The sequence below is a fragment of the Rhinoraja longicauda genome, chromosome 13 (genome assembly GCF_053455715.1).
Source record: "Rhinoraja longicauda isolate Sanriku21f chromosome 13, sRhiLon1.1, whole genome shotgun sequence".
NCBI classification, from domain to species: Eukaryota; Metazoa; Chordata; class Chondrichthyes; order Rajiformes; family Arhynchobatidae; genus Rhinoraja; species Rhinoraja longicauda.
The window spans coordinates 25,138,539-25,158,772 of NC_135965.1; the positions used below are offsets into that span (position 1 = coordinate 25,138,539).

The 20,234-nt window shown below is 44.6% G+C and overlaps 1 protein-coding gene across 2 annotated transcripts in view; it reads left to right on the forward strand.

Annotated features, from left to right (window-relative positions):
* The window catches only part of LOC144599564 (ephrin type-B receptor 1), a 424,097-nt gene that overhangs the window by 265,808 nt on the left and 138,055 nt on the right, over nt 1–20,234 (forward strand). For both annotated transcript variants that reach the window (XM_078410599.1, XM_078410600.1), the window contains exon 5: nt 11,363–11,698. In XM_078410599.1, the coding sequence (XP_078266725.1) occupies nt 11,363–11,698 (336 nt within the window). The remainder of the gene's footprint in view (nt 1–11,362; nt 11,699–20,234) is intronic.

Consider the following 20,234-nt stretch of genomic DNA (forward strand, 5'->3'; position numbering starts at 1 on the left):
CACCACTATGATGGACCAGATCATGAATATTGATGAGATGGAGTACATGAGGGAGAAAGAATACTTAGTTTCATGGTGTTAGAATAGCAATCGCTCCCTTAATGTCAGCAAGACGAAGGAGCTAATTATCGACTTCAGGAAACCTGGTGGAGAACGTGTCCCAGTTAATATCAATGGTGCCGAAATGGAAATATTTAAGAGCTTCAAGATCCTTGGTGTGAATATTACCAACGATCTGTCATGGACTAACCTTACTGATGCAATAGTCAAGAAAGCACATCAATATTTCTACTTCAGGAGAATTAATTTGGCATGTCTCCAATGCTCTTACAAACTTCAACATATGTACCAATGTATGTGGGAAGGGATAGGCTTGTTGCTTGGCTCATGCCTAAGGCTGGGGTGCGGTTACTTTGAGAGAGCTGAGCTGGAGTCGTTTTTGGGAAATAATGGCAGGAGGTGGAATTAATCCTACTTCCACTCAATGATGGTCTTCCTGAGATTTAATCTCCTCCCACCTACTAGTGTCACCACCTAACACTTCTAAAACTGCGGCAACAGTAACATAAGATATTGGCCTGGGTTCAATCCTGAGTCTGGGAGCTACCTGTGTGGAGTACTGCCTGTGATTGTGAGGGTTTCCTCCAGGAACTCCAATTTCCCTCCACATCCGGTGGGGATTAGTGGGGTAATTGGCTGTTGTACATTGGCCCCAGTGTAAATTACCCCCAGTATAATTGCCACCCAGGGTGAGCTGTGGTATCTTGGGCAGGTGACTGGGATAAAACAATAGGAATAGTGTTAAGATTAGTGGTAAATGGGTGGTTAATAGTAGGTGCAGGCACAATGGGCCAATGGGCCTGTTTCTGTGCTGTATATCACTCAAAACTCAATAAATGGAATATGAGCACATGTACAGATATATTTAACACAGGGTTTTTTTTGGCTACAGAATGTGGGTAAAATTTGATTCAAAATTTAAACGTGTAGATTTATAGGTTAGAAGTAGGTTTGGTTAGAAGGGGATCTTATCGAAACGTATAAGATTATTAAGGGGTTGGACACGTTAGAGGCAGGAAACATGTTCCTAATGTTGGGGGAGTCCAGAACAAGGGGCCACAGTTTAAGAATAAGGAGTAGGCCATTTAAAACGGAGATGAGGAAAAACGTTTTCAGTCAGAGAGTTGTGAATCTGTGGAATTCTCTGCCTCAGAAGGCAGTGGAGGCCAATTCTCTGAATACATTCAAGAGAGAGCTGGATAGAGCTCTTAAGGATAGCGGAGTCAGGGGGTATGGGGAGAAGGCAGGAACAGGGTACTGATTGAGAATGATCAGCCATGATCATATTGAACGGCGGTGCTGGTTCGAAAGGCTGAATGGCCTCCTCCTGCACCTACTGTCTATTGTCTAAGTAAGAGAGAAATAAATAATGGTCTTTGAGCTACAGTATGTATCGTGAAATATGTGACACAGTGGGTATGGTGAAATATGTTTCATACATAACGGTTCTGACTTACCATCCTCAGCAGTTGGGAATGTAAAATATCTCAGACCGAAGACCAGTCCACACCTGATATCTGGGGCAAGCAGAGGGGAAGAGGAGATGCAGGAGCCTGCCACTGTGGGAAGGTGAACTGGCGTTATAAACTTGTAACAAGATTGTGTTCCTCATGGTTCACTGATCTCCAAGCCTCACCCTGTCCAGGTTTTACCGCATCCAGGAGATCTCACAGCTGTGGGGAAGGGAGGACAGCTCTGAGAAAAAAAGTAAGTTGCAAAATAACATCAATGCCCACTGGTTGGGGAGATGAGGGAATTTGTTGTTTGTGCCAACATGGTCATGGACTCCGCACTGTGAATGCGCAGGCATTAGGCTGTGATCTCCTGCTTCCACGCACTGCACTATTACACAGTACGCAAGGTGAAATGGCAGGAACTGGGCTGGGACTGGAGGTTCGCGGAGGTTGGAGACCCAGTTGCGTTGAATTGGGTTGCTGAATTATCTGAGGAACATGAGCTTTTATTTTCTCAATTGATTCTTGTCTCAGGAATGGCAGCATTTATTTCCCACCTCTTATTGTCCCGGAGAAAATGTCAGCGTGTTGCCTTCTTGAACCATTACAATCCTTCTGGTGCTAGTTCTCTCACAGTTACTGATGGGAAGGTAGTTCTTTACCTGGATACGATGGAGGATCAGCGCTGTATTTCCAAGTCAGATGATGTGGGGCATGAAGGGAAAATTGCAGGAAATGGTGATGCCATGCAGCTGCTGCTTTTGTGTGAGGTGTCATTGTTGGACGATACAATTCCACACCATGATCCACTGCGTCTATGTCACTGCTCAACAACACATCAACACTGCTTTCCATTAACAAAGCTACTCCACTTCCGATCTCCTTTTTGCCTATTTTTACGAGCATTGAACAACCTAGAATACTGAGCTCCCAATCCTGGTCAGCCTGCAACCACCACTCTGTAATTGCTATTAAATCAAACTCATTTATTTCGATCTGTGCTGTCAACTCATTTATCTTGTTACAAATGGTACATGCATTCAGGCCTTTGAGCTTTGACCTTTTTAGTTGTTACTTATTCCGATTCCAATTTGTGATGCGTACTTTTGCTTCCATGTTCTACTCCTCTATGACATGCTTTGATTTCCCTTCACCACTTCCCCATTCAGTGCCACTTTTATTTGATTTATTAAATTTCCCATCAGTTGCACCTTCCTCACTGACATTAGTTTAAAGCCCAGTCTCGAACCCTAGTTGTACCCTGTACTAAGCCCCAAGTCCCAGCAGAGTTCAGTTGATGCCCGTCCCAGTGGAACAGCCCTTTCTTCCCCCGGTACTGTTGCCATTGCCCCACCACTTGAAACACATTTCTCCCACGAGGCCTTCAGCCGTACGATTGCTTCTCCGATTTTATTTACCCGTGTTCTTTTATTACACCCAATTTTTTCAAGTCAAACCGAGTTTATTGTCACATGCATAGATATGGTGAGGGATAGGTACAATGAATTTCCCAAAAATAAAACCATATTCTGAGTTCCTGTCTCAGGAATGTGAAAATAATTCCTTTTCTGGAATTGCAGCTGCAATTGTGGTTTGAAGAAAGCTGTTAGGTGGAAGCTTGCTGGTGTGAGGTACACCAGTTTGTTGCTCACAAGGCCACTCACAGCACCTTGAGAATGGAGCTTGGCCCAATGCAGTCAGAGGTACTCTGAGGATCTCGGGGAAGACCGGGGTGAAATGCAGTGGATCATGCTAGAACAGGAGTCAGCAATGTTGAGAGTCAGAGGGTTGTTCGGATTTAGAGTCTGAAGTTTGGACATAAGTAGTTGCTGAAGGACTTCAGATATGCAACTGGAATTGTGTGGGGTAGTGACAGGTGCATGTGCAGGAGGACATCTCTAGCTATATGGGAAGCACCAATTTGTGTTGTGGTTGACTCCTTAAACCAACGCCACTTTAGGCTATAATCTTCGAATTTAGGCCTGATTTAGTGTGAGTAGCTAGCACCTTTAATGCTTCAGATGCATAGATGAGTCAGTGGAGATAATGGCAAAATGTTTGCTGTACACTGTTTGACATCACTGCACATGTTTAGGAGTGTGTGGCCATGTGTGTGTGTGTGTCTCTCTCTCTCTCTCTCTTTCTCTCTCTCTCTCTCTCTCTCTCTCTCTCTCTCTCTCTCTCTCTCTCTCTCTCTCTCTCTCTCTCTCTCTCTCCCTTTCCCTCTCTCACACACATGTATGCGCACGCACACATGCGCACACACACACATACACAAATACACACACACATGCACGCACACACATACTAACACAAACACACACCCCTTTGAAGCTGTTGTGTTTTAGATACAATCATTTTGTGAGGTACAATATTGGATGCAAAGAGCTCCTTCCAATAATTTTCATCCCAAAACTCTGAGCACCTTTCTTTGATTAGGTGCCAATCAGTCATCAGTTGAAAGTAAGCAATCTTTCACCACCTACGCAGGCTGAGGTATCTGAAGTTCGAAATGTACTTTCACTCAAAATGCTTTTGTTATCAAAGTTTTCAAGCAAAATTACTTCAGGATTGGGAGTAACTGCTGCTGTTCTCATGATTATCAGTCTTTGTATCTATTTCAAAGCTTCGCATGATTAAGTAAACTTTTATACCTCCAGATACCCCAAGGTACAGCAGCAACAGATTGGGATTTTATGAGGTTGTTAGGGGCATGCTGCTGAGATATAGAGCCAGTTACCGAGTGTTATCTCTGGTCTGTGAGTCACACGGAGAAAAACAGTTGTTTCAGAATCAACTTGATTCCAAGGGACCTGAACATCTGTGTAGGAAAGAAGTGCAGATGCTGGTTTAAATCGAAGGTAGACACAAAATGCTGGAGTAACTCAGCGGGACAGGCAGCATCCCTGGAGAGAAGGAATGGGTGACGTTTTGGGTCGAGACCCTTCTTCAGACTGAACATCCTCCATATTTCAGGAAGCCTACTTTTTTGGCCTGGGTTCCTGCTTCTATCCTGGTTGTCACAAAACTGGAATTTAGAAGGATGAGAGGAGATCTTATCGAAACGTATAAGATTATTAAGGGGTTGGACACGTTAGAGGCAGGAAACATGTTCCCAATGTTGGGGGAGTCCAGAACAAGGGGCCACAGTTTAAGAATAAGGGGTAAGCCATTTAGAACTGAGATGAGGAAAAACTTTTCAGTCAGAGAGTTGTGAATCTGTGGAAATCTCTACCTCAGAAGGCAGTGGAGGCCAATTCTCTGAATGCATTCAAGAGAGAGCTGGATAGAGCTCTTAAGGATAGCGGAGTCAGGGGGTATGGGGAGAAGGCAGGAACGGGGTACTGATTGAGAATGATCAGCCATGATCACATTGAATGGCGGTGCTGGCTCGAAGGGCCGAATGGCCTCCTCCTGCACCTATTGTCTATAAAACATTCTTATGCCAGTTGGTTAGCGAAGGTCTTGGTTCTGTCTATTATGAGGACAGATTAGGTAAAGGGGAAGTATGACGAGACCTTGGTGTCCTTGTACACCAGTCACTGAAAGTAAGCGTGCAGGTACAGCAGGCAGTGAAGAAAGTTAATGGCATGTTCACCTTCATAACAAGAGGTTTTGAGTGCAGGAGCAAAGAAGTCCTTCTGAGGTTATATAGGGCCCTGGTGAGACCACATCTGGAGGATTGTGTGCAGTTTTGGTTTCCTAATTTGAGGAAGGACGTCCTTGCTATTGAGGCAGTGCAGCGTAGGTTCACGAGGTTAATCCCTGGGATGGAGGAACTGTCATATGAGGAAAGATTAGGAAGACAAGGCTTGTATTCACTAGAGTTTAGAAGGATGAGAGGGAATCTTATAGAGACGTATAAAATTATGAAAGGACTAGACAAGCTAGATGCAGGAAAAATTTAAAACTGAGGTGAGAAGAAACTTTTTCACCCAGTGATTTGTGAATTTGTGGAATTCTCTGCCCCAGAAGGCAGTGGAGGCCAATTCACTGGATGAATTTAAAAGAGAGTTAGATAGAGCTCTAGGGGCTAGTGGAATCAGGGGATATGGGGAGAAGGCAGGCACGATCAGCCATGATCACAATGAATGGCAGTGCTGGGTCGAAGGGCCAAATGGCTTCCTCCTGCACCTATTTTCTATGTTTCTATGACTAAGTATTGTCTGCAGCTTGTCTTGAGTGTATTATTTAAGAGGAGATCACCATAAACCATAACCATAACCATAACCATAACAACACTTTATTGTCACTCGGCACAACACCGAGCGAAATTTCAGCAGTCACACAAAATACAGCAAAAAAGAAAAGAACACAGGACACCCGACCCCAACACAAACATCCATCACAGTGACTCCAAACACCTCCTCACTGTGATGGAGGCAACAAAACTTCCCCTCTCTTCCCCCCGCACCCACGGACAGGCAGCTCGACCCCTACCGAGGCAACCGACACGCACAGCCCCCGCAAGGGGATGGAAGGCCCCGCGGCCGAGCCGCCCCGGGCACCGAAACGTCCCGCGGCCACACCGGGCGATGTTAAGTCCAACGGCCGAGCCGCACCGGGCACTGAAACGTCCCGCGGCCGAACAGCGCTGACGATGTTAAGTCCAGCGGCCAAGCCGCACCGGGCACTGAAACGTCCCGCGGCCACACTGGGCGATGTAGCTGTGTGAAGTAATTGAACATAACCAGAATCGATCTATCCCCAGAATGGCTGCAATATCCATTGCATAGAATTGCCAATGGAGTTGCTTGACAAAACCAGTCCATGTGGATTTATGTGTTACTGGAGCCTCTTCCCACATATTGATACCCTCCCATTCCATGCGCCCTCATCCATTTATCCAGGTTTCCTTAGAATTAATCTGTGCCATTCAACTCCGTTATTCTGAGTTGTGGTGTTTTGCCCTCCCCAATGCCATTGCTCCTGTGTTGCTTCCTGTAGAGTCACATGATTGGATGTGAGGCGCCATCTGCCCACCGTGACAGATTGCCACAACATGGCACAGCTCCACAGCATCCTACACTGCAAGAGACGTTTCTGGGTTAGGGCATGTTGATAAATCACTCGAGCTTCACTCTTGTGGTCTATGATGTCATCTCACTCCATTGGTGTGTGAAATTACACATGGTGCATCCGTGGACCCTGAGGGCTTATGCCTGGATGTGGCTTTCTGGTGTTCTAATGGATGTTTCAACCTGCTTAAAAACTCTCACTAAATACTTAATGAAGTAGTGAAGACAGCATTGCTGATCGTTGCAGTAACCTAGTTTCCCATTGCATCATTTTGTTTGTCTGCCCACCCCAACCATCAGTTGTCTGCTCGTCTATTATCCACCTCCCACGTGTCTATTCTTCTCTGCTTCTGTCTATCCAATTCTCTGAAATTCTATCCATCTATTAAACTGTCCGTCCATCTATTGAATTTTTCATCCGTCTGCATATTTGTTTATACGCATTGCATATCTATCGATTTTTCATTCTCTCAGTCCCCCTGTTAACCTGTTTCACTTGACATTTGCATCCGATATTCTATCTCTCCATCTTTTTATCAAACTGTTGATCTCTGACTCACACAGATTGCCAGGCTCTACATTTTAATCTGTTTATTTATGTTTTATAATCTAACCGGATCTCCAACTGTCTCGCCCCACCTATTGTTCACTTTCTCCCTGGCTGTTTTCCTCTCTCTATTTTCCCTCCACCTGTCATTCCATCTCTTGCTATTTTCTCACTGCATGGCTGCTTTACCTTTAGTCTGAATATTCCTGTATCTCTCTGCAAACAGATCCCGGCCGTATATCAACTGTAGGAGATTGCAGAGAATTGTAGGCACAGCCAACTCCATCACGCAAATCAACCTCATTGCCATCAACTCCGTCTACACTTCAGGCTGCCTCAGGAAAGCATCCAACATAATCAAAAGCCACTCACCCTGGTCACTCCTTCTCCCCTCTCACGTCAGGCAGAAAATACCAGAAAATTGAAAGCAAGTACCACCAGATTAAAGAACAGCTCATTCCCTGCTGTTATCAGATTCTTGAACAGACCTCTCATATTCTTGGATGAATTTCGGGATTTTCCGACCTGCCTCGTTGCAGAACTTGTACTTTTTTAACGTGCACTTTCTCTGTAGCTGTTACGCTGTATTCTGTACTCTTTATTTTCTATTTCTGCACTACCCGGTGTACTTTTGTATGGTATGCTCTGTCGAGATAGCACACAAAAACAAAGATATTTGAGTGAGAATAATAAACCAATACTTGCACCAACGACAGCGCTGAAGTCCTTTGTTGCAGAATTAACCTCACTCTAGTTCAATCTGTTGCAATACAGGCGGGGCACTGTAAATTACAGAATTGTGCAGAGAGTTTTGTTCTGACAATGCAGAACAGATCTAGCAAAGACAATTGTCACAATACCAACCCCTTCATAATCATCCGTAAAACGTATGGAGTGCTGTGTTGTGGGATTTTTTGTGACTGGTGCTAAGTGAGGATCATGAAGACTTTTCATCTCCAGACCGTCTGATACTTGGTTCAAATGTATGAATTTCAGAGATACAATAGTGGCATTTAAGAGACTTTTGGATAGGCATATGGATATGCAGGGAATGGAGGGATATGGATTTTGTGCAGGTAGCCAAACAGATGACACTAAAGTGGGTGGCATTATAGATGGCGAAGATGGCTATAAAAATCAAAACAGGATCTTAATCAGTTGGGCAGGTGGGCTGACGAATGGTTAATGGGGCTTAATGCAGACAAGTGTGAGGTGTTGCATTTTGGGAAGTCAAACTAGGGCAGGACCTTCACAGTGAATGGCAGTGCCCTGGGGAGTGTTGTAGAGCAGATGGATCTAGGATCACAGGAACATAGTTCCTTGAAGGTGGGATAGCAGGTAGATATAGTAGTCATGAAGGCTTCCGGCACATTGGCCTACATCAGTTGAATGTTGCCAGGAATTGAGGGCCTGAGCTATGGGGAGAGGTTGGGCAAGCTAGGACATTCCATGAAGTGCAGGAGGATGAGGGTGAACTTATAAAGGTGTATAAGATTATGAAGAGAAAAGATAGGGTAGATGCACAGAATCTTTTACCCAGAGTCGGGGAATAAAGAACTAGAGGTCATAGGTTTAAGGTGACAGGGGAAAGATTTAATTGGAACCTGACATACAGCTTTTTCACACAGAGGGGGGTGGGTATATGGAATAAACTGCCAGAGGAGATGGCAGTTGAGGCAGGTACTAGAACAACATTTAAAGTAAATTTAATCAGGTACATGAATAGGAAAGGCTTAGAGGAATATAGGCCAAATGCGGGCAGGTGGGGCGTGCATATGTGGCATCTTTGTCGGTATGGGCAAGTTATGCCAAATGGCATGTTTCCATGCTGTATGTTTGGCACAGATATTGTGGGTCAAAGGACATGCTCTTGTGCTATACTGTTCTCTCTTCTGTGTTCCAACTCTGTTAGAACCTGCACCAAACAGACTGTAACAGTCAAAGACGGCTAAGTAACCTATATTTTCAAGGGCTATTCAAAGAAATAGGAAATGTTAACTTTGCCAGTGGCTCCCACATCACATGAAAAGAACAAGTATTGGCTGAATATAATGAAGATAAAATAGTAGAATCATTGGCTTTCAATTCCCTTCTGATGCAGGGATAAGGCGGAAGCTCTGGAAGTTCTCGAACACTGCCCAACCAGACAAAATCCTTGACGATGACAACTGTTATAATGGTTACTAATGTACATTTATTATGTGACAACTATAACTCTCATCTTGTATGCATGTATGCTTGTTCCCGAAATTCAGCCAAAACGGTACATGATAGCGCAACAATTTTAGGCCCACCTTACTCACCATTCGCCTGCGGTGTGCATTGATCAAGTTTCGTTACATTTTTTAAAGTAATTAACTCAATAAAGTTTAATAAATGCGGTCCCCCCCCCCCCTGCGCAGCAGCGCGGGTAGGACCGGCGTCCATCCCGGCGTGCCCCGCGCATAACCTTCCTCCCGTGGTGCAGCACGGTGGCAGAGGGTCAAAGAAGATGGCCGCCAGCAGGGTGAGCGTGCGGCAGTGCCTTGCGGCCGCTCTCCTGCTGCTGGCCGCTCGGGGCTGGGGTGAGTGGCTCCTTCTCCCCTTTCCTCTCACCCGCCCCCGGCCCTGGGAGAGACTCCCCGGCTGGCAATGGATCCACAGGTTGTCATTTGGGGGAGGGATTCTGGGCCCTGTATCCGTGCGTGCGCAGTTGGGTGAGGCTTGCCGTGCCTGACGGCAGCCCTCGACCCTGACATTTTTGCTGGGCGCTTTTGGGATATATAGAATTGTGTTTAGAAGTTTATCAATGCAGGATAGGTTTGGACCCATGGGTCGTCTAGTGGACTATAAAATCACTGAGATCAAGGTACAAATTTGGAGATTCCTGGTTAGAACCAAGCTGCCGTGCTGTGGGCACAACACTTTCAGGAATGTTGCAAAGGCCTTGGAAAGGATATAATGGACATTCATCTGGCACTAGTAGGATTGGGGCTCTTTCATGATGAGGAACGTCATAGCCTGAACTGTTCTTGGTGGAATAGAAATGTGTTGCTGACTTAACAGATACTTATAAAAAGATGAGAGGGTTTTCTCAGATAAGTTTAAGAAAAAAAAACCACCCCCATCATTGAGGGAGATCAATGCAAGGTAATTATTCAAGATCCAACAAACATAGAGTAGAAATGAGAATAAATATAATCAATAGTCAATAGTCGTTTATTTGTCACATACACATAAATGTGTAGTGAAATGAAACATTACCCGCAGTTAAACAATAAGACCAATAAGAATAATCAATAAAAATGCAATAACACATACAATCATAAACCAACCAAACAAAAGAAACATCCATCACAGTGAGTCTCCTCCAGTCACCTCCTCACTGTGATGGAAGGCCACAATGTATTTTCTCTTCCCTGCCGTCTTCTCCCGCGGTCAGGCTGTTGTCGTTGCCACGTCGGGGCGGTCGGGCCTACCGACATTGATGTAACCCCCGCCGGGCGGTGAAAGGTCCGAGGCAGGCCGACCCAAGCCCCGCGATTCGGGGCGGGCGAAGACGCTGTCGCTGCCGCTGCCGGTGCTCCCGATGTCGGCCCCCACCCAGGGGCCTGCGGGCTTCCGACGTCCACGCGGCCTGCGCCGGAGCCTCCGGAGACAAGTCGCAGCCGCTCCCGCAGCTTCCGAAGGCGGCCAGCGCCGCAGGTGGTGAGTCCGGGCCGCGGGCTCTGCGAACCAGAGCCCCAGGTGGTCCCAGGTGCATGGCCGGTGGTAGGCCGCAACGGGAACGGAGACACGACACAGAAACAAGGGTCGCGTCTCCGTTCGGGAGAGAGAATTTTACAGTTCCCGTTCCCTCCCCCCCCCCCACACACACACATAACATACAAACCCTACACCATATTAAAACTACAATTCATACAAAACAACAAAAAACACAAAAGACAGACGGACTGCAGGCAAGCCGCAGCTGCGACGGCAGCGCTGGCTCCTTTCTGTGAATATTTTCTCTCTGTGAATCTGCGGACCTGGGATGCTGTTGCTGAAGAAGTGGCAGGGGCTGATATTATAAACGATTTGACAAGGTGCTGGGCAGGCCTTTAAAAAGGGAGGAATGCGCTAGGTGACAAAGAGCTAGAATGTAAGATTAATCACACCAACTCCAGCATCATGTGCCAAATGACCACCTCATTTGTTGCCATTTATATTACGATGTAATCCATGCCAGGGCCATGTGCTGCCTGCTTCCACTTTCTTTTCTCTTCTGGGCAAGCTCCTCACGATATTTTGCCTTCTGTTTGCAGGTGTTCCATCCGGCCCACGGAATGTGATCTCCAGCGTGAACGAGACGTCCATTATCCTGGAGTGGCACCCGCCGCGTGATGTTGGCGGGCGTGACGACGTCATGTACAACATCGTCTGCAAGAAGTGCCACAACAACCGCAAGCTGTGCACCCGCTGTGATGAGAACGTGGAGTTTGTGCCACGTCAGTACGGCCTGACCGAAACCAGGGTGTTCATCAGCAGCCTGTGGGCCCACACGCCCTACACCTTTGAGATTCAGGCTGTCAACGGAGTCTCGGGCAAGAGTACATTTTTACCACAGCACGTGTCGGTCAATGTGACCACCAATCAGGCGGGTAAGTGAACGGAAAGACCCTGCCCTTAACTCTGTGATAGCTTTTGGTTTGTTCACAATTTGTATTGATTTATTTTGTCATGTGTAGGAGATACCGTGAAAACGTTTGTGTTGCAGCTATCCAGGCAAATGATACCAGAAATTAGTAAATGAGGTAGTGCAAAAAAGAACATAAAAAGAATGCAGAATATATTGTTGCAGCTGCATAAAAAGTACAGATTAAAAATGTGCAAGGGCTGCAAAGAGGTAGGTTGGAAGATCGGGAATTCTTCCTTAGCATATGAGAGATCCGTTCAAGAGTCCGATACAGTGGGGGAATAACCTGTTATTGAATCTGGTGGTACGTGCTTTGAAACGTTTGTATCTTTTGTCTGATGGGAGTGGGGGGAAGAGGGAATGACCAAGGTGTGAGTGGCCCCTGATTAAGTTGGCTACTTTCTTGAGGGCCATTGGTGAACAGATGCATTTTTACAACAATCCAGTGGTTTCATGGTTACTGCTGCAGATAGCAGTTTATTTATGTTTCAAATTCACTTTATTTTAATTGAAAATCCTCAGCATGTCTTTGGATTATGATCCAGTAACCTAACCAGATAATTCATGCCAAATCATCACTGTTAATACCTTTTAATTATTCCTCAATTTTTATCAATCCTTTTTCTTTTCTTTTTTTTAAAATTTATTTTTGAAAAGCATATGTACAGATAGAAATAAAAGACAAATTTGTTACAAAATTCTTACATAGCTTCAATTTTTAAATTTTTAAAGAGAGAGAATTAAAAATAAAGAAGAATGAAAAGAAAAAAAAAGGAAAAAAAAACTATAAACTATTGAGAAGAGAGAATTTAAAAAAAGAGTTATAACTATAAAAATTAAAGGGGGTAGATCCGGGAGACAATAACCACAATCCTGTTTCCCCCATCAAGGACATGCACACCAAGACAGCGTGTTGCCCAACTCAACTCTCAACTCAATGAGTCACTCAACACCCTGCCGAACGCTTTGTTTAACACAATTACAAGCAAGCAAAGAATTTCACTGTGCCTAGTCACATGTGACAATAAAGTATTCCTATTCCTAAATTGCTCATGTTATTACTCTGCTTAACACCACAGTATCAACTGTTTCTCTATCATGTTAATTCTGTAACCACCAAAAGTTTTATCTTGTTTGCAGAAGTAAAGATAAAGGATAGCTGTCATAGGACATAGAACAGTATAGCCTAGGAACTGACCATATATGTGCTGAGTGTGATGCCAAGACCAACTCTTATCCAAAAGTCTCTTAAATGCCACTACCATATCTTCCTCCACCACCATCCCTGGCAATGCATTCCAGACACTCACCACTCTCAGTGTGAAAAATCTTGCCCTGCACATCTTCTTTAAACTTTCTCATCATAAAGCCATGCCTTCTCGTTTTTAATATTTGCATCCTGGGGAAAAGGTTCTGACTGTCTACCCAATATGCCTCTGAATGTCTACCTACCTATGCCTCTGATAATTGTAGATACTTCTATCAGGTCTCCCCTCAATCTCTGGCAATCCAGAGAATTTAGCTGATGTAAGGTTTTTTGGAATAATTTACTCAAAATCGATTATTATTTTTTTAATAATGCTCTCCTCTAGCTAAATTTTACAGTTGTCCCTAAATCCTATTTGCCATTCAGATTCAGTCAATGAACAGAGTAGGGATGAGCTTCAATCTCTGAAACATTGGCAAACAGAAGTTATTTTTCTGAGCATGTGGACATCGCAATTGGGAACAGGCTGCTCTGTTCTTCAATCGTAGTTTCCAACCCTGCCGATGTTTTAGTCACCTTGCTTATCATGAATCCATCTCCTATACCTTTAAAATATTTGAGGACTGGGCACTGTCATCAATGGTAATTTGCTTCTGGTTCCATCCCAGTCTTTGCATCAACTGATGTACAACAGAGTTCTGTTTCCCACACCCTACCTCACTTCAAGCCCCCTTTACCCACCTGGTGGCCAGTACTGCCTTTTGGTCCAAATAACACCGTTCCAAGATTGTCATCCATGTGTTAAAATTACCCATTGGGTTTATCCCTCTGACACTTCTTCTGAGGAATTCATTTCGTGAATACTTTTGATCTGCTCAAACTTGATTATTTTGGAAACACTTGTTATGGAGTGATTTTGCATGGAAACAAGCCTTCAACCTACCAAATGTATAGTGTCCACCAATCAATCATTTACGCTAATTCTAATGTAATCTTATTTTATAGTCTTCATCTTCCCATCAAGATCACCTTCCCCCAACTTCCCGCCCTACAATTCTACCACCCACCTACACATTGGGAGAGTTTATAGCAAATCTACTGACACACACATCTTTGGAATGTGGTAGGAAACTGGAGCACATGGGAAAATCCCACTTAGTCATAGGGAGAAGGTGCAAACAAGGTACAGATAGAACTTGAGGTCAGGTTCAAACCCAGGTCTCTGGATCTGCGAAGTAGCGTGGACTCACTGTGTCACTGTGCTGTCCTTTCAATGTCTTCAGATTCTTTGGTCGGAAGTTCTGGAATTCCCTCCTGCAACCTCTGCATCCCTCTCCAATTTTAACTCATTCCTTAAAACATTGGTGTTTAATGATCCTATTGGTCACCCGTCATAGAATCTTATTGATACATTTTGTCAGATATTTCACTTGGGGAAGCCCCGGGGGTGCAATAATTATACTGCTGCTTCACAGATCGAGTGACCCAGATTAGATCTTGATCTCTGGTACAATCTGAGTAAAGTTCACACATTCTCCCTGTGACCAAGTGGGCATCTCGTAAGTGCTCCAGTTTCCTTCCACACCCCATAGATGTGCATTTTGGTTTATAGGATACTGTAATTTGCCCCTTAGTGTTGATCAGTGGCGACAAAACTCAAAGGGAAGTTGATAGGCATGTGACAGAGATTTGTTGGAGGGTTAAATGGAATTAAGAGCGGAAAACCTTTTTCCCAGGTTGAAATGTCAAAGAAGAAAGGGTATCTTTAAGGTTAGAGGGGGGATGTTTAAAGGAGATATCTAAGGCTTATTAGATAGGATAGGTATATGGAAATGCAGGGTATGAGGGGATATTAGTTTAACAGCATCATGTTTGACATAGACATTGTGGGCTGAAGGGTATGTTCTGTGCTGTACTGTTCTATTTTCAATGAATAGGACTGGTTGGATTGATTTGACAGGAGCTAGAATGGACCCGATGGGCTGAATGGACTCCTTCTGTGTCATAGGAAGCTCCTAAAAATGCTTTACTGTCATTAAGGTGATATAATATTGCAGAGGTCCCACATGTGTGAAGACTTTTCAAGCATTAGAAGTGCTATTTTAATAATTGTGTTCTGTAGAATGATCTTTGAGCTCATATTTTTGTTTGACAGAAGAGGTTCAATTTATTTCAAATGACATACTGCAAGGCCGGGCGATAAGTGTGATTTACTACACATCGCCCAATCCGAATAAACCTCGACTGACCCAAAAACCCAGCCAATTTATTGTGTAGCATCTAATGAATGTGCAGAGATGTGTGTGGAGATGTAGTGTTGTGGAATTTTTTGCCAACTGATTGGTACTGGGCGAAGAAAGGTTGTTTCCCTAATGAGTAGGATTCCTGTCTTCTGGCTCCACTTGACATGATATCCCTCCATAAATGAGCAAGTGCATGTTCACACCACTGATTGAGCATTGGGAGTCAAGTGCAGAGGTGAGACGTTTGAAATTAGATTCTGTGATCTGAGCACAGCAGCTTGGTGTTAGATAGCCAATGGCAGCCGAACTAGGAGTCTTATTAGAGTAGAAGTTATTTCTATCAACACTTTTCTCAGCTTAACAAGGTGGACGTATTCGCCATTCGAAAGTAGCCGCTCACTGTTGATTAACATCAAGTGTTCATCATTTGGATATCACAGACCTGTGGAGATGGTGAAACATTGCTTTTGATACCAGTCCATGTCAGGATGGATGGTGAGGATCAATTGGTGCTGATATCACTTGGCAATTTGGACGAGTGAGGCCACATGCAAACTGGAAGAATGGCACCTCATATTCTGCTTGGGAAGCCTAATATTTTCTACCCTCCAGTTATCCTGCTCCTTTTCCCTGCTCTCTGTGCTCATCTCCCACCTCTCCTACCTTTTAGTCCCCGATTTCCCATTGAGGCTTTACCTCTTCTTATTTCTTTACCTGACATCCTTTTGCTTCTTGTCACCTCATGCGCTCCGCCCATCTGCCAATCCCACCCGTCACCCATATCCACCTATCACTTGCCAGGTTTACCCCACCTCCACCTCTCATTTCCAGCCTTCACTCCCCCTACCCAGGCCAGCACAGGGAGAACGTGCAAACTTCACACTGACAGCACCGGAGGTCAGGATTAATCCCAGGTTACAGTGTTGTGTGGCAGCAGCTTCACCTGTTCCACCACTGTACCACCCCCATTTCTCTCATATATTCCTATCAGCTGTTATTTGGTTCTTTTGCTATGTAGCTACATTTGCGGGGTATCTAACAACGGTCAGTAAACCTACCAGCATGCCTTTGGGATGTGAGAGGATTTCAGAGCACCCAGGTGAAACCCACAGGTAGGGCTTGCGAACTCCACACTCCCAAGTTTGCGATCGAACACTGAAACTGTGAGCCAGCAGCACTAACCGCTGCACATGCTCACCATCAGCAGTCAAACCCACTTTAGGTAATAAGAAGGAGGTTGGAAGCTTATCTTTTAATGGGCACTATCTGTTTCCACATGCATGACCTCAAGCAGATCTGTCACAAATTCCTGGTAAACTCAGCAGGGATAACCTGACTGCAATGGTACCTTTAACTGGAGGACAGACTGTTAAAGTTGGATGTTGACTTGCTCATTTCTATGAAACAGAATGGTGCCAAATGATACATTGCTTCTTTTTGACAGGGTAGATGTTGCAATGCTTGCAGTGGTGGAGCTGTTATAGTGTATATGCGCATAGTTCGAAGATAAAGGGCCAGTCATTTAAAACAGGGATTTGTCCAAATTTCATCTCGCAGAGGCTGGTGAATCTCTGCAATTCTCTGCGCCAGAGAGTTGTGGAGGCTGGATAATGAGAAGGATTTAAAATGGAAGTTGATAACATTGTAAACAGGCCCTTCGGCCCACCAAGTCCATGCTGACCATTCACGCACTAGTTCTACACATTCCCTACTCATCAGGGGCAATTTACAGTGGGCATTTAAACCACAAACACGCACGTCTTTGGGATGTGGAAGGAAACTGGAGATTCAGGAAGAAACCCACATGGTCATAGGAAGAACATGCAAACTCCACACACAGAGCACCCAAGGTCAGAATCGAATCCAGGTCTCTGGCGCCATAAGGCAGCAACTCTACCAGCTCTACCTTCCTGAAAGAAGGGAACTGAGGGAATGGTGAACTGGCACAACGGAGGCCAGTACAGGTCAGCCATGATCATATTGAATGGAGGGACAGCATCAGGGGCCTAGTGGTTTACTCCTGCTCCTATTTTCTTTTGTTCAGAAATAGAAATGATAACCTCATACTGAAGCTTTGGTTAGGTAGTGACTAACAATGTGAGTTTGGCCCGCTGTCTGCAATATGTGTTATTATTGTAACAACAAGGATTGGGACAGGATGTCATCTTTAGTTGTGAATTGTGTCCAGGCCTCTGCAGTTCCACTACTCTTGCAGTAAGTGTTGAAGGACACTATTATCCAAATATTCCCAGGAGAAGGGAGTATATATGCCATTTCCCAGCCAGTGTACAAAAGGGTTTCAAGAGTCAAGAGTGTTTTATTGTCATATGTCCCAGGTAGAACAATAAAATTCTTACTTGCTGCAGCACAACAGAATATGTAAACATAGTACACTGTAAACAAAATGATAAACGAGAGAGAAAAACAAAGTTCAGTGTGTATATACACACACACTCACAAGTACACACACACACACACACATGTATATATATATATATATATATATATATATATATATATATATATATATATATATATATATATATGTGTGTGTGTATGTAGGAAATTAACTGCAGATGCTGGTACAAATCGAAGGTATCACAAAATGCTGGAATAACTATATACATATTTATATGTGTATATATTTATATACACATACACATATACACACATACACTCAAAAAATGAACAATAGTAGTGCAATAATAATAATAATAATAATAACAATAATAATAGTCTATTGTAGTTCAAAGCTTATTTGAGGCTGTAGGGAAGAAGATGTTCCTGAACCTGGAAGTTACAGTTTTCAGGCTCCTGTACCTTCTTCCCAATGGCAGGAGCGAAATGAGTGTGTGGCCAGGATAGTGTGGGTTTCTGATGATGCTGGCTGCCTTTTTGAGATAGTGATTCCGATAAATCCCTTTGATGGTGGGGAGGTTAGAGCCGGTGATGGACTGGAGAGTGTTCACAACTTTTTGTAGTCTTTTCCACTCCTGGGCGTTCAAGTTGCCGAACCAGGCCGTGATGCAACCAGTCAATATGCTCTCTACTGTACACCAGTATAAGTTCAAGAGAATCCTCTCTGACATATCGAATCTCTGTAATCTTCTCAGGAAGTAGAGGCTTGATGTGCTTTATTTATAATTGCATCAGCATGCTGGGTCCAGGAAAGATTTTCAGAAATATGCACGTCCAGGAATTTGAAGTTTTTGACTCTCTCCACTATCGTCCCGTTGATATAAATAGGATTGTGGGTCCTCATCCTTTCTCTTCCAAAGTCCACAATCAGTTCATTGGTTTTACTGATATTGAGAGCCAGGTTGTTGTGCTGGCACCATTTGGTCAATCGGTCAATCTCACTTCAATACTCTTGACTCATCACCATCTGTAATTCATCCAACAACGGTGGTCTCATCGGTGAACTTGAAAATGGAGTTCGCACTGTGTCTGGCTACACAGTCAAGAGTATAGAGTGAGGAGAGCAGAGGGCTGAGCACACAGCCTTGAGGTGCTCCTGTACTGATTGTAAATGAGGAAGAAGTATTTCTGTTAATTCGAACAGACTGTGGTCTGTGGATGTGGAAGTCAAGGATCCAATTGCAGAAGGATGCGCAGAGACCCAGTTCTGTGAGCTTGGTAACCAGCTTGGAGGGGGTGATGGTATTGAATGCTGAGCTGTGGTCTATAAACAACTGCCCGACAATAAAAGTATTTTTATTGTCCAAGTGGTCCAGTGTGGAGTGGAGAGCCAGTGAGATCACATCCTCCGTTGACCTGTTGGCAAACTGTAGTGGGTCGAGGTTCTTGTTGAGGTAGGAGTTGATATGCACCATAACCAACCTCTCAAAGCACTTCATCGCCACAGATGTTAGTGCCACTGGTCGATAGTTGTTGAGGCACGTCACCTTACTCTTCTTGGGCACCGGTATTATTGATGCCCTCTTAAAGCAGGCGGGAACCTCAGACCTCAGTCATGAGAGGTTGAAAATGCCCGCAAAAAATCCAGCCAGTTGGTCTGCACAGGTTTTGACAACTCGACCGGGTATATCATCAGATCCAGGTGCTTTTCGAGAGTTCACTCCCCTGAAGGATCTTCTGACGTCGGCCTCTGTGACTGTGACTGTAACACCATCAGGGCGTATGGGGGCCCGGGAAGGCACATCAGTGTTCTCCCTATCAAAGCGTGCGTGGAAAGCATTGAGCTCGGCAGGGAGTGGTGCTTCGCTGTTCCTTGAGGTGCCTCCTGGTTTCGCCTTGTAGGAGGTGACGGCATTCAAACCCTACCACAGTTGCTGAACATCCGCCCCATCCTCCAGCTTTGAGTGGAAGTCCCTTTTGGCCTATTTGATGGCCTTGTCAAGGTCCACATCTGGACTTCTTATAGACCACTGCGCCACCAGACCTGAATGCCCGGGATCTGGTCCGCAGAAGAATGCGGATCTCCTGGTTCAGCCAAGGCTTCTGGTGAGGAAACACTCAGAAGGTTTTTGAAAGAACACTGTCCTCCACACATTTCCTTATGAAGTCTGTAACGACTGTGGCATATTCATTCAGGTCCGTTGCCGAGTCCTTGAACTTTGCCCAGTCTACTGACTCCAAGCAGTCCTATAGTTGTTCCTCTGCCTCCCCAGACCAGCTGTGTGCAGTCCTCACCGCTGGAGGTGTGCTCTTCAGTTGCTGCCTGTATGCAGGAAGGAGCAGCCTCGCTGAATGGTCGGATTCCCCGAAGTGAGGGCGAGGGATATAACGATAGGCATCCTTGATGGTCGTATAAGATGGTTTCAACAGTAAACAGCATGTAATGTGTTTCAAGCCTAACTCTAACTTTGGTGGTCTAATGGTTCCCTTCCTTCACTCTGCACACATTGAACGAAAGTTAGGATAGTACTGAAGGAGATTGTGCTTCCACACACTTTGTAAAATGAAATGAAGTTATGACAAATGTCCTCATTGCTACAAATTAAATGGTGACATAAGTTGGCTTTTTCTGTCAACTCGTAGCTTTATTTAGAATATAGATTGTACAGCTAAGTAAGTTCCTTCCGCTTGTC